At 54.5% G+C, this 11,952-nt stretch overlaps 1 protein-coding gene across 1 annotated transcript; it reads right to left on the bottom strand.

Annotated features, from left to right (window-relative positions):
- Positions 1-389: 389 nt before the first annotated feature.
- ZNF574 (zinc finger protein 574) lies at positions 390-10,148 on the bottom strand. Its single transcript, XM_069088936.1, has 2 exons — positions 9,785-10,148; positions 390-6,105 (listed from the first exon to the last, which is right to left on the bottom strand). The coding sequence occupies exon 2, from the start codon at positions 6,091-6,093 to the stop codon at positions 3,448-3,450; it is 2,646 nt and encodes an 881-aa protein (XP_068945037.1). The 5' UTR covers positions 6,094-6,105; positions 9,785-10,148; the 3' UTR covers positions 390-3,447.
- Between the last annotated feature and the right edge of the window lie 1,804 nt (positions 10,149-11,952).

Below are 11,952 nucleotides of genomic sequence, written 5' to 3'. Positions count from 1 at the left end.
CTTTTAACGAGTTTAGATCCTGTTAGGGGCATCATAGCCATTAATATCTATTCATGATTTGGCATTTTATTGGTGGATGACCTCCAGGCATGGCAATATGGCCATAGATCTCCTAATGCTTTCAACTCTCCTTTGTCGTCCTAAGTCAGCCCTCACACAGACACTTTTAGGGGGCATTCATGGTAGACTGGGAACATGAAAACAGACAGTTTGCTCCCTTATTAATGGTGGACCCAAGAGAAAGTTCTCCTGGGCCCATGCAGAGTCATCATCCTTTGAAGGTCAAACAGAAAGTTTACTCACTCCAGACCAGTGATGTCAAATTCAAACAGAAATAGATTCCTGCTGCACATGTTGACTTAGAACACCACAAATTAACATCATCTATGTTGCATTTTACAAATTTATTTTGCTAAACATTTCTCATTTACATTTTAACCTGGTTCAGGATGCACACACAAAATTGACATGTCTGCTTGGGAGTACAGGAGATGCTTACTTGACACTATAGAATATGCCTTCCCCAACAATTACCTTTCCCCAAAGTTTTAGGATCCCATTTTTAGGGAAAAAAAAAGTGCAATTTCCCCCATCATGCAATTAGTTACTTTCCTCCCTCCATCCCAGGTTCCTAGTGTTTGGGTGCTTAGACCCCCTCCCCCCCATTCCCTGACTGGAGAGCCAATAGTGTCTGAAGAGCAAAAAGCAACCCTAAAAAGCATCAGGCCTCATGCCTGACAAATAGCATACATTTTGAGGCCCTTTAGTAACAGATTTTATTCTTGGTGTCGTGGAGCCAAGTCCCATCCCTCCTAAGGGATGGCCCTTGAAGGACCCAAAGAAAGTTATCATTTCCTCCTTAAATCTCTTCTCCTGAGGAAAGAGGGCACTTCTTTGGAAGAGAACCCAATAGAGATAGCAGCTGGTTCTCCCATTTCTCTGGTGGGGATCCCTGGAAGACAGTTCTTTGGGGCTAAATGTTGAGTCCTACACTTGGATTTTTTTTTTTAAATCAACTGCTACAAAGAACATTTTACTGCGTAAAAGAGGGGAGCATATTAACCTTAAAACTGCACTAAGACATTTGGGACAACCTGTATTTGGAAATGCAAAGCATGTGCAAAAACTGAAACTATCAGTAAAAATTAAAAAAAAAATCTGAAAATCAATACTCAAATACCCAAGTACAGGATGGCGGAAGACTGTGTACATGAATAAGATCTCTGAATCTTAGTGGACTGCCAGCAACTAAGCCACCTTAAAATATAATGGGGAAATTTATAAAAGAATAAAATATAACTTAGGTGATGCTGACTTGTGGTTTTCTAAGTCACTGGGAAAATGTCCAGCAGGGTCAACGGGCCAGTCCTGCTACCATGGTTAGTTTAGACCATGGAGCACTGGTCCTATGAGGACCCTGACAAGCCACAGAATGGTCCAAAGGGTCCCTAGCTGACTCAGATAGCTAAGAAGCCTGGAAGTCAAGCTAGACCAAATACTTAAGACAGGGCTCTATCAAGTGCTTGAGTCCTTGCCTACTCTGGGCCTCCAAATGAGGAAGGTGGCCTTTGTGGCTCCTTCTAGCTCTAAATCCTAGGATCCTACAGATGATGGACTTGACTGTTTTGATCCCAGAAACACAGTTTAGTTGAGCCATGGACACATTTGCTAGCCACAGTACCCTCCTGAAGCAGTGGGTAGACAGTGGGTGTCTACCTTTTGGGGTCTTCAAGCACAAACTGGATGGCTTGGTTATACTGTACCTTCCATGTTCAGGTGCAACTTTGAACAAACAATCTAGGTCTTATCCAATTCTGACCTACCATGGCTGGAGCAGGGTCTAGAAAAGCAGCTGGGGTATACATAACTGGACTGAAGTCACTCACATCTACTTCTTTGCCCAAAGAGATGACGAATTGCCCCCAGGAACAGTCCTTGCAACAGCTGAGAGGTGACAAAGGCAGTCCTCCCTTCTGGATAGCACCAGAAATGCCAGCAACCCCAACACCTCCATGTGGACTCTGGGGAATCTGTCCCCCATCACCTGGAACCCAGGTCTCAGAACTGCTACCCAAGCCCAGAAGACAGCTCCTCCCTCTCCCCTTGGGAACCAGATGTTGGTTTGTCTGGAGGCCAGGTAATCCAGTGCTAAGCCCAAGACTAGCCTGCATCTGCCCAGAATCAAATATGACCTGGCTTTCAAAGCGGGAGAGACCTGAATGGAAAGACCCTCCCCAGCCCTGCTTGGTGCATCTCAGAGTTGGAATGCCTTTCCCAATAGGGCTATCCTGTCCCACAGCCCATCCTCTCCAGCACTGGGGCGTCAGATGACTGCTCAAGTCACAACAGATTCTTGGGATTGTTCCTGTCTCAGACTGGGCTCTTCCTTGATGGTGGGGGATGATGGGTGGGGTCAAAGGATGGAATACAAGGCTGGGATTTCTTGTTTATCTTCAAAGAGAATAAATAATGCTAAGGAGTGAATTTACCAAAGAGGCTCACCTCTTCTTTGGCTCAGAGATGCCTCTTTGTGGGAGGTGGCAAGACCACATTTCTCAGGAAGTGCCTTAGAGAGGGGCTTTACTTAAAATGCTGGCTTTGTAGGAAGAATTAAAGCCCTAGAAAATTCAGAATTATAAGCCTAACTGGCTCCAGATGCAGGAAGTGGCATGGGGGAATGATGGAAAGGCTGCCAATCGAGAAAGGTCATCTCTGATCCCGCAGGTATCCAGTCTCTCCAATGCATAAAGTGGAATCCCTGAGTTGCCGTAGTGAGAGGCAAGGTTCCCTAGGATCAGACTCACGTAGGTCCTAAGCGGGCCCTTCACACTTCCTTCCTAACTCTGACCTGGTTAAAGGAGTGCTTAGCAGGGAGTGGGATGTGGGCAGGCCACATGGGGACATGATGCAGGGGTGTGATTTCTGGGGAGGCCATAGCCAACACTGGAAACCTGACAACAGCCTGCCCTGCTCACCCAGATTTGTCTGGGGCCCTGTGAGGACCTCTAGTGGCTGACCTCTACCCTGCTTCTCAGTGTACCAACCACCTCCCTTTGTGACCAGAGAGCCAGGTAAGCCAGTTAAAATGGCAGCCCCCTCAGCCACACCCCAAAGAAAACACCCACGTGAGTCCAACTCAGTCTTTATTGGCTGCCTTGGCCCAGGGCTGGGAACTGCTCTGTGAGGGCGAGGGCAAGAGGCAAATGGAGATAGCAGGGACCCTGGGACAAGAAGGACTTAAACCATGATGAGAGAAAAATCCAGTTACTGAACTAACACCAAAGATGGGAGAGGAGAGGATGCAGTATGTACAGAGGACAGGGTGGTTTCTTGCCCAAACTGGTCACAGCAAGGTCCAGTAGGGACAATGACACTGTATCTGAGCCCAAGGGGAACAGGGACCCATGTGCAAGGTGCTGGGGCCAGGGCCCCCCACCATTCCCTGGGTCAGCCGCTGATCTGCACCCCATCGCCTTCTGCCAGTGGGTAGATCTCAATGGTTTCTACCAAAGGCAAGCCCTCCACTGCTGTCTCCACCACCGTGAGGGTGGCTGCAGCCTCAGCAGCCGCCTCGGCCAGCTGCTGGCGGACAGCTGCCTGGTGCTGCTGCTGGTGGGTCTTGCGGTGTTTCCAGAGGTTGGAGAAGGAGCGGTAGCTCTTGCCACAGTCAGGGCAGGCGTAGGGCCTCTCGCCAGTGTGGATGCGGCGGTGTTCTGCGAGGCGCATGGCGATGGTGAAGGCCTTGCCGCACACCTCACAGGCAAAGGGTCGCTCCCCGGTATGCAGGCGCCGATGGTCTTTGAGGTGGGTGCTCTGCCGGAAGGCCTTGCCACAGTCTGGGCACGGGTAAGGCCTCTCCCCTGTGTGGATGCGCCGATGCACCTGCAGCGATGTCTCTGTGCTGAAAAGCTTCTTACACTCGCTACATTCTAGTCCCCGTCGACGGGGAGGGGCTGGAGGAGCCGTGGCAGGAGAGGCAGCAGGCAAGGAGGAGGGAGGTGGGGGGCGTGTGGCCCGAGGGGGTCGGGGTGCAGCCACCTCCTTGGCCAGGACCTCCCCCGGACCAGCTGCTGCATGGGCAGCTTCGTGGGCCTGGAGCCGGGCAGCAGAACCCACTTTCTTGCCACAGGTGGCGCACTCAAAACGCCGGGGGGCCTGGGCCTGGGCCGCAGCACAGCGGTGCTCACACAGGCGCAGTGAGGAGGGAAAGGCTGCACCGCAGGCTGTGCAGCGGTGAGGCTGGCGCCCTGCATGGGCCACTAGCTGGTGTACCTCGAGAAGGCGACGCAGGAGGAAGGAGCGCGGGCAGTCACGGCACTTGTACGGGTATTCGCCTGTGTGGTGGTAGCGGTGCATGAGCAGGCGGTAGGGGCGGTGGAAGCGCACGCCACACTCCTGGCAGCGGTAGGGGAAGTGCTGGGCATGCACAAGGCGATGCTGGCGCAGTGTGGAGCTCTGCGTGAAGGCCTTGCCACAGTCACCGCAGCGGTAGGGGCGCTCCCCGGTGTGCGTGAGCCGGTGCCGGGCCAGGTTGGCAGGCGAGTTGAAGGGCTTGGCGCAGTCGGGGCAGGGGAAGGGCCGCTCGCCCGTGTGGGTGCGTAGGTGGTTACGCACGTGTGACTTCTTCTTGAACATTTTGCCACAGACACCGCACTTATGCCGCCGCTCCAGCCGATGCACAAAGCGCTGGTGGCGGGCAAGCTGCAGGGCCTTGCTGAACTCACGGCTGCAGAGGAGGCAGCGGTGGGTGCCCACAGCTGCTGGGAGGCCAGCAGGAGAGGCCACAGCTCCTGGGGCTCCTCCCGCCTCTGTGGGTGCGGGCTCGGGATCCTCAGAGGGCGCTGGCGGGGCAGAGGCAGGGACGGGGACGCCCCCAGCACCGTGCGTGCGCCGGTGGTAAAGAAACTTGGTGAGGTTGACAAAGGTCTTGCCGCAAGGGCACGAGTGCAGCGGGTTGGGGGTGTGGGTGCGGCGGTGTGCCAGGAGGAGGGCCTCTGTGCCAAAGGCCAGGCCGCAGTCCACACACAGGAAGTGGGACTCACCACTATGCTCGCCCAAGTGCTGGTCCAGGCTGGGCGGGCTGGGGAAGGTGCGGCTACAGAGAGGGCACTTGAAGAGCCCCTCCCGGTGGCTGCGCAGATGCTGCTGCAGCTGATGGGGGGAGAGGAAGAGCTGGTCACAGGTGGGGCAGAAGAGCTCCGGGGAGGCCACCCCGGGGGGATCCCCACTAGTGCGTCGCAGCAGCCGCCGGCCACCCCTGCGCTCCCGCCCGCCCCCGCCCCCTGCACCCTCACCGCCATTGCGAAGCTCGTAGCTGTGGTCAGAGGTTGGGGGCAAATCAGGGGCCCCGGCAGTGTCGGGGCCAGGGGCCAGCGAGCCAAAGTGAGTAGCCTGGTGCTCGAGGAAGTCGCCGGGCAAGTGGAAGAGCTGGGAGCACTCAGAACACTTATAAAGCAGCAGCTCAACCTCGGCCACCACCTCCCCAGCCCCCGCAGGGCCCGAAGCCTCGCCGGCCTCCTCCGCCTTGCGATATGAGTGCTCCAGGGCCACCTGAGCTTGGCCCAGCTGGGGCCCGACAGCCGGGGGTGGGGAAGGCTGGGGAGGAGAAGCGGCTGCAGCAGCAACAGCTGCCACGGCCCGGAGGTGAGTCTGGCGATGGCTCAGCCACAGCTCCTGCCTGGCAAACAGCGCCTTGCAGTCCACACACTCGTAGTGGATGGCGCTGGCAGAGACGGCGGGGGGCGGCTTGGCTGGAGGCGTCTCGGCCGGGGCCGGCTCCTGGGTGCCCAGCAGCTTGAGGTGCAGCTCCTGGTGCTCCAGGAGCTGGCCCGGGGATAAGAGGAGCTGGCCGCACTCCAGGCACTGGTACTGGCTCTCCTGCACCAAAGTCTGGTAGAGGCCGGAGCTGCCGGGAGCTTCTGCAGCCACAGAGACCCCGGGCTCGGCCACACCCACCACCTCAAAGTGTTGCTGAGGGAGATGTGAGTTCTGGTGCAGGAGCACGTCCTCCAGGGAGCCAAAGAGCTGGTTACACTCAGAGCAGACATAGCGATGCTCGATGTAGAGGACCGTTTCCTCTGATTCCTCCGTCATGGCGGCCGGGCCCTGGGGGAGGGGGAGAGAAAGACAAAACAATCCCCAACAGGGAAAGGAGAGATGTCAGGAGGAGGTTCCGGTCAGTATTCGGGCCCATCCCATCTGTGTGCAGGTGAAAGGACAGCTCCTTCATGTGGGCCTGGCCCTGACTCCTGCAGGAAGGCCAGAACCCAGCCCCACCTCTTTGGGCCAGCTTGGTTCCCATCCCAATCCATTCTGACTGCTCTGGCCAGATCCCCTGCCTTCCCCCAAGGCTCCAGGCCCTCCAATAACTCCAGTACCCTGACCCTCTGTTCCCATAACCTGATCCCCCAGTCCCACTTCCAACTTTCTCTTAACATGTCCATTCTCCTTGTGCTACACTCTCCATCACTCTGGCTAGGCCTTCGGTCAGCACCCCTGATTCCCTGTCCTTATGTTTCCCCAGTGAAGGCCTCCAGATCCCTTTCTCTCTCCGCCATCCCCTGGCCTCTTTCCCAGAGTTTGGCCTTCCCAGATGATCTCTCGACCATGGTCTAGGTCCCCTGTACCCCAACTCTAGTTTTCAGACCCCAGTTCCCTATCTTCACATTCCAGTCTCCCCTCCATCAACCCCACTTGATTTTATGCCTACCATTTTCAAGTCACTGAGCTTGGCTGGGAGTGGGGAGGGGGTGGTACAAGTGGAAAATGACCAAATTCCTGTCCTCAATGAGTTTCTCTTTTGACAAAGCCTGAGGGTCATTTGAGGGGAGATGAGGAAGGATTTGCAGAGAAGGCAGCAACTGAATGGGCCTGAAGCAGGAGAGGAGGTGAGAAGTGAGCACACTGAAGGCAGGGAGGAGGCATGCTGACTTCGGGGAACTGGTCCTTAAATTTGTCTGGAACATGGGACCTGAGGGCAAGGCTGTGAAAGAAGACTGGAAAGGCTGTATGTAAAGGGCCTTACAGAAATGGCAGGCTGAGTAATTGCTATTTTTTCTCCAGAAAAATGGGGAGCCACTGAAGGTTTCTGAGTTTCAGGGCTGGGCTTGACAACCAGGGAGGCAATTTATCAACTGTGTGAAGAATGGAATGGGAAGGGGAAAATGAATAAAAGCTAACCTTTCTCAAGTGCTTTTGGTTTGCAAAGCACTTTTACAAATATCTCATTTGATCTGCCCCCACCTATGAGGTCAGTGAGTCATGATGTGGAAGAGATAACCATGGCTGTTTACATGTCACTCTCCATCTCCCATTATCTCCTGTCTTTCTGTACCTTGGGCCTTCTGCCCTGGCTGTTTTCCATGCCTAGAATCCTCTGCCCCCTCAGCCTCGTAGTTTCCTCAACTTAAAATCCCATTTTCTACAGGAGGCCTTTCCTGGTCTCCTCCCTTTCCATCTCCCTCCACCAGCTGCTAATACCTTCCCTTCACTTGGTGCTTTCCACCTACTGTGTAGAACTTTACATAGCCAGTTATTTCTACTTAGTCTCCCCAATGAGAATGTTTGAGGTCAGGGATTTTTCATCTTTCCTTGTATCCCCACATGCTTAGCACAGGTAGCTGAAAGATAGTAGGCGCTTAATACGTGTCTGTTTATTGGCAGTCATTGTTTTAGTGAAAACTTTATCTGTGTATGTCATCCTTTGACAGCACAGAGGATAGGTTTTGCCAGCTGCTGGCCTCTGGAGGTTTGGCAAAGCTGCTTCTCAAAGTGCCTCAGGACAAGGAAGGAACAGGGCCCTACAGTAAATGTCTTCCAACACTAACAGACCATGTACAAGTGGCTTTTCAGACTAGCATTTAAACTCTAGGGATAGGGAATGTTAGTTACAGCTTCATCTTTGTATGGCCAGCAATGAGTACAAGTGAATTAATAAGTGCTTAATAAATGTTTACTGAATTGAGATTAATTAGCAATTACGGGCATTTCTATTTTATATCAGTAAAATGGTTATTTAACCACATAGCATAGATCTTGTCTCCTTCCCCCTCAAAAAAGAATCTATGTGAGTAGAGAAGGAGGTGCCCAGCAGGAACCAAACTGGAAGTGGCCAGCTGGACAACACTTTCTTTCCTTCTCCCTTCCTTTTCTTTCTTTTCCCTCAGTCCACATAGGGCATCCATCACATTCTTACCTGAGGGGGCCCTGCCCAAAGGGACTGTAAACTTTAATTTATGAAACCTTTTTTTTTTCCCTTAAAAATTAGCCTTAACCCCCAAATCACTCAAGTTTTCAAGGATTGAACAACAGGTTCTGGGACAAGCCCCACCTGGTCACTGTCTGGGCCCTCACTGGCTCAGAATGAATGTAAATAGCAATGGTTTCTGTTCTAGCCAGAAACTCTGAGGTCTTCCCCTCCCAGATCCCATTTTTTTTTTTTTGACTCGGTAAAGAGACCATTCTCTGCCTCATTTCTTATTAAGTTTTAATCACAAAATAGGCTTTGCCACAGTCAAACTGGGACCTGTTAAAGACCTTAGCTAGAAGAGGCCAAGGTTCCCCACTGCAGCCTGGGCCATCTCCAGTCATCCTGATCTCTATCTGGCCCCTGGACCCAGATGGCTCTGGAGGAGAAAATGCGGCTGGTGACCTTGCACAGCCCTGCCTCACTTCAATCCAAGTCACCTACAAGTCATGACATCACCTCTCTTCGAGAATGATGCTACAAACAAGGAAGGGTAGGCGCTATTACCCCCATTTTACAGATGAGGAAACTGAGGCTGGAAGAGGGAAGTTAAGTATCTATGGTGGGATCCAAACCCAGATCTTCCTGACTCCAAGCCCCTGGGGCTCCCTTGGGTCAGTTCATAGGTTTTTAGATTATTCCAAACAAGAGGTAATGAAGCTTGAATGAGAGAGACTGGGGGAGCAAAGGAATGGGGCTTGACCCAGGCGAGATGTGGAACTGAAGGCCAGGATGGGCTGGGCAGGCTGAATGCACAGACCTGGGGAGGGGAAGGTCACCAAGGCAGGGTGTCTGCGCTGGGGGGCGTCAGCCAAGTGAGCAGGCCAGGCCAGAGAGCCCAGCCCAGCCAAGCCCCCACCCTCCAGGAGAAGCGGGCCAACACATCCCGCCCATCTGAGGAGTCTGGGCCCGGAGAGTGAAGACCCGCCTGGCCTCGGCTGCCTTTACAGGGGCTGCTGCGGAGCCCCAACGGGGCGCCCCCGCCACCACCGAGCCTGACCCCCGCACAGGGCCCCGCCCGCCTCGGGCTCCTCAGGGGACGTGGCCTGGGGAAGGGGGCCCTCCAGGAGCTGACTGCTGGGGAGGGACGGGCAGGAGGGGGTACACAGCAGGCGCTTATAGGTGCTCATGCCCCCTCCCCACCTCCTCGGGGGCTCAGGGGTCACCTCCGACCCCGGACCTAGGCAGGACTCGCTGGGCTCGGTCAGGCAGACGAGGGGTGGGGGGAGGAGGCCTGGCTGGGCCACCCCCCTGTTCCGGGACACCCCCTCCCATGGTCCCCCCCACCCTCCCCTCGGGGGGAGGGGAAGAGGCCCTGGCGATCGCGCACGCGCACAGTGTGTGCGTGGTGGGGGTGGCGACCGTTGCTCCCTCCCCCAGGGTTCGGCACGCGCACGCGCGGTAAGCGGGAACCTGGCGGCCCCCTCCCGGCCGGCGCGCGGCACTCTCTGCGCAGGCGGGGTGGTGCGTGCCGCGCGGCGCGAGGGGAAGGGGGAGGGGAAGGGCCCTAGCCCAGGGCGCCTCGCGCCCTGCACTCACCGGGACCGCGCACGCGCCCTGCCCGTCCTCCGCCTCCTTGGGGCCCGTGGGTTCACTCGCTCGCTCCGTCCTCGGGCCGGGCCGGGCCGCGTCGGCCGTCCGCTCACGCGATCCCCGTAGCGATCTCGCTCTCGATCTCCCTCTCCGTCTCGGCCTCTGTCTCTCTCGGCCTCCCTCTCTCTCCCTTCGCTCTCAGCCTCGCTCTGGCCGCCAGTCGCCCTCAGCAACGCCCCGCCCCTCTCCACCGCTCCGGCGGCCCCCTCCCCACCTCGGCCGTGCGTCCGGCGAGCTGGCGGGCGGAAAGACCAATCGGCTGCCCGCGAGTCCAGGTTCGAGTCCAATGGCAGCTCGCGGAGCGGAGGTGCCCGCCCTCCTTTCCCGCCCCTCTACCGATAGCGACCAATCCTCACGCGATGTTTCTCCATCGGCCCGCTCCGGCGCTCGCGCCGTCGCCACGCCCCCCCTCCCTTCGCCTCGCGGATAGCCACGCCCCCCACGTCCCTTGCTGGTTGGGGCGGAGAGCGAGTTAGGAGTGACATCAGCTGAAGCAGGAATGAGGCTGCGGGCGCCATCTTGTGGGGCATGGGGGTGGAGGGAAGAGAGGTAATTAGATAAAGGAGCTATGATCTTAAAAATAATAACCCTCTCTGGTAAGGCCCTTGGAGGTACGGCCCAGTGAGAGGTATTGGAGGAGAGGGCGCACAAGGACGATTCTTTCCATTTTACAGACGGGGCAACTGAGGTTTGGAAAGTCACCCGGTGGCACAATCAGAGGCGTGACTGGACCCCAGTCCCTTCTGGCACTGAGGCCAGGGCTCTGCGCCTCCCTATCCCCATAATAATATTAATGACTGACAATAAGTAGATAATATTTGACATCTACGTACCTTTTTGCAAGCCTCACCTCAATTCAGCACGTCATGAAGCATCATTAAACTCTCACTATCGCCAGGCGCTGTGCTGGGCTCTGGGTACACAAAGACAAAAACGGTTCCTGCCCTCAAAAAGCTTATATTCTACTGTTTAAAAAAAAAAAAAAAGACTGTACGTGTGGCTCGGAAGCATCAGTCAATCAACAAACGTGTTAAGCGCTTACTGCGTTCCAGTCCTCGGCTGGATTCTGGGAAGACAGACAAGAAAAAGTCCCTGCCCTCAAGGAGCTTGCATTCTAGGAATGAAGGCGGGCTGCCTGGAAGACTGTCTTATGTTGTGCTCAGCAGCCAGGTTACAGGAGGGAGACCGCAGCTTGAGAAGCAAGTTGGATGGGCTGGTACCGTGGTCCTTAGGATGCGGCACGTGGTTGTTTCTGAGGCACAAAAAGAGGAGGAGACTGAGGTCTAGAAAAAGGGTGGAACGGCTGGAACCAGAGAGGATGGAGACAAGGCTAGGCTGAGAGGCAGAAAGAAGGAAAACCGGAGGGGGAGAATGATGGACAGAGAAAGGGAAATCGAAGAGACAGTTAGGCGAGAATAAAGGACAGAGAGATGGGAGACTGAAGGGAAAAGAAGGGAGGGGACTGAAGGATTGAGGAGGAGGGATGCAAGGGGATGGAAAAGCAGAGAGACCAGAGAGGGTAACCCTAAACCTTAAAGATCATCTAGTCCAAGCCCCTCATTTTACAGAGGAAGAAAAGGAGGTTGAGGATGCTTTGTCCTAAGGTCACATAGCAAGTTAATGGCAAAACTGAGAATGGAATCCTTAGGTCTCTTTTCAAGCTCAGGGGCCATCTCTGAGAAACTTTTGCTGAGCCTTCCTGTTTGAGTATCCTCACCTTCTTCAAATAAGCTTGTATTTACTTAATTTCATGTATAAATATGGGATACTACCTCCCCCCCCACTCCAATTATTCACACAAGGTGAGGACTGGATTGAGTCAATCCATAAATCAAAAGTATAAACTAGGTATGGATAAGTCCTTAATTAGAGAGGATTAATGTACTTTGAGCATTGGATGAAGAAAGAAGATAGCATACAGGAAATATCTTTAGATTGGTGCAAGAACCTTACACACCTCTGGGTCTACATATAAAAATATCAATTAGTCCAAGGTAAAGCAGTTAGACCAATCTATTGATGGAAGACCAATCCAGATAATAGATCTTGGGACTTGGGAGAGGAGAGGGTTTCTCATTCTCTCTCTCTCTCTCTCTCTCTCTCTCTCTCTCTCT

This window comes from Petaurus breviceps, unplaced genomic scaffold (genome assembly GCF_028583685.1).
Source record: "Petaurus breviceps papuanus isolate PSGF00001 unplaced genomic scaffold, PetGlider_PUasm1.0 185, whole genome shotgun sequence".
Taxonomy (NCBI): Eukaryota; Metazoa; Chordata; class Mammalia; order Diprotodontia; family Petauridae; genus Petaurus; species Petaurus breviceps.
The sequence above is the reverse complement of the archived record's forward strand: the minus strand, read 5'-3'. Positions and strand labels throughout refer to the sequence as shown.

Excerpts from the sequence above, each read along its gene's own strand:
- ZNF574 (XM_069088936.1), bottom strand. The coding sequence starts at position 6,093 with ATGACGGAGGAATCAGAGGAAACGGTCCTCTACATCGAGCATCGCTAT.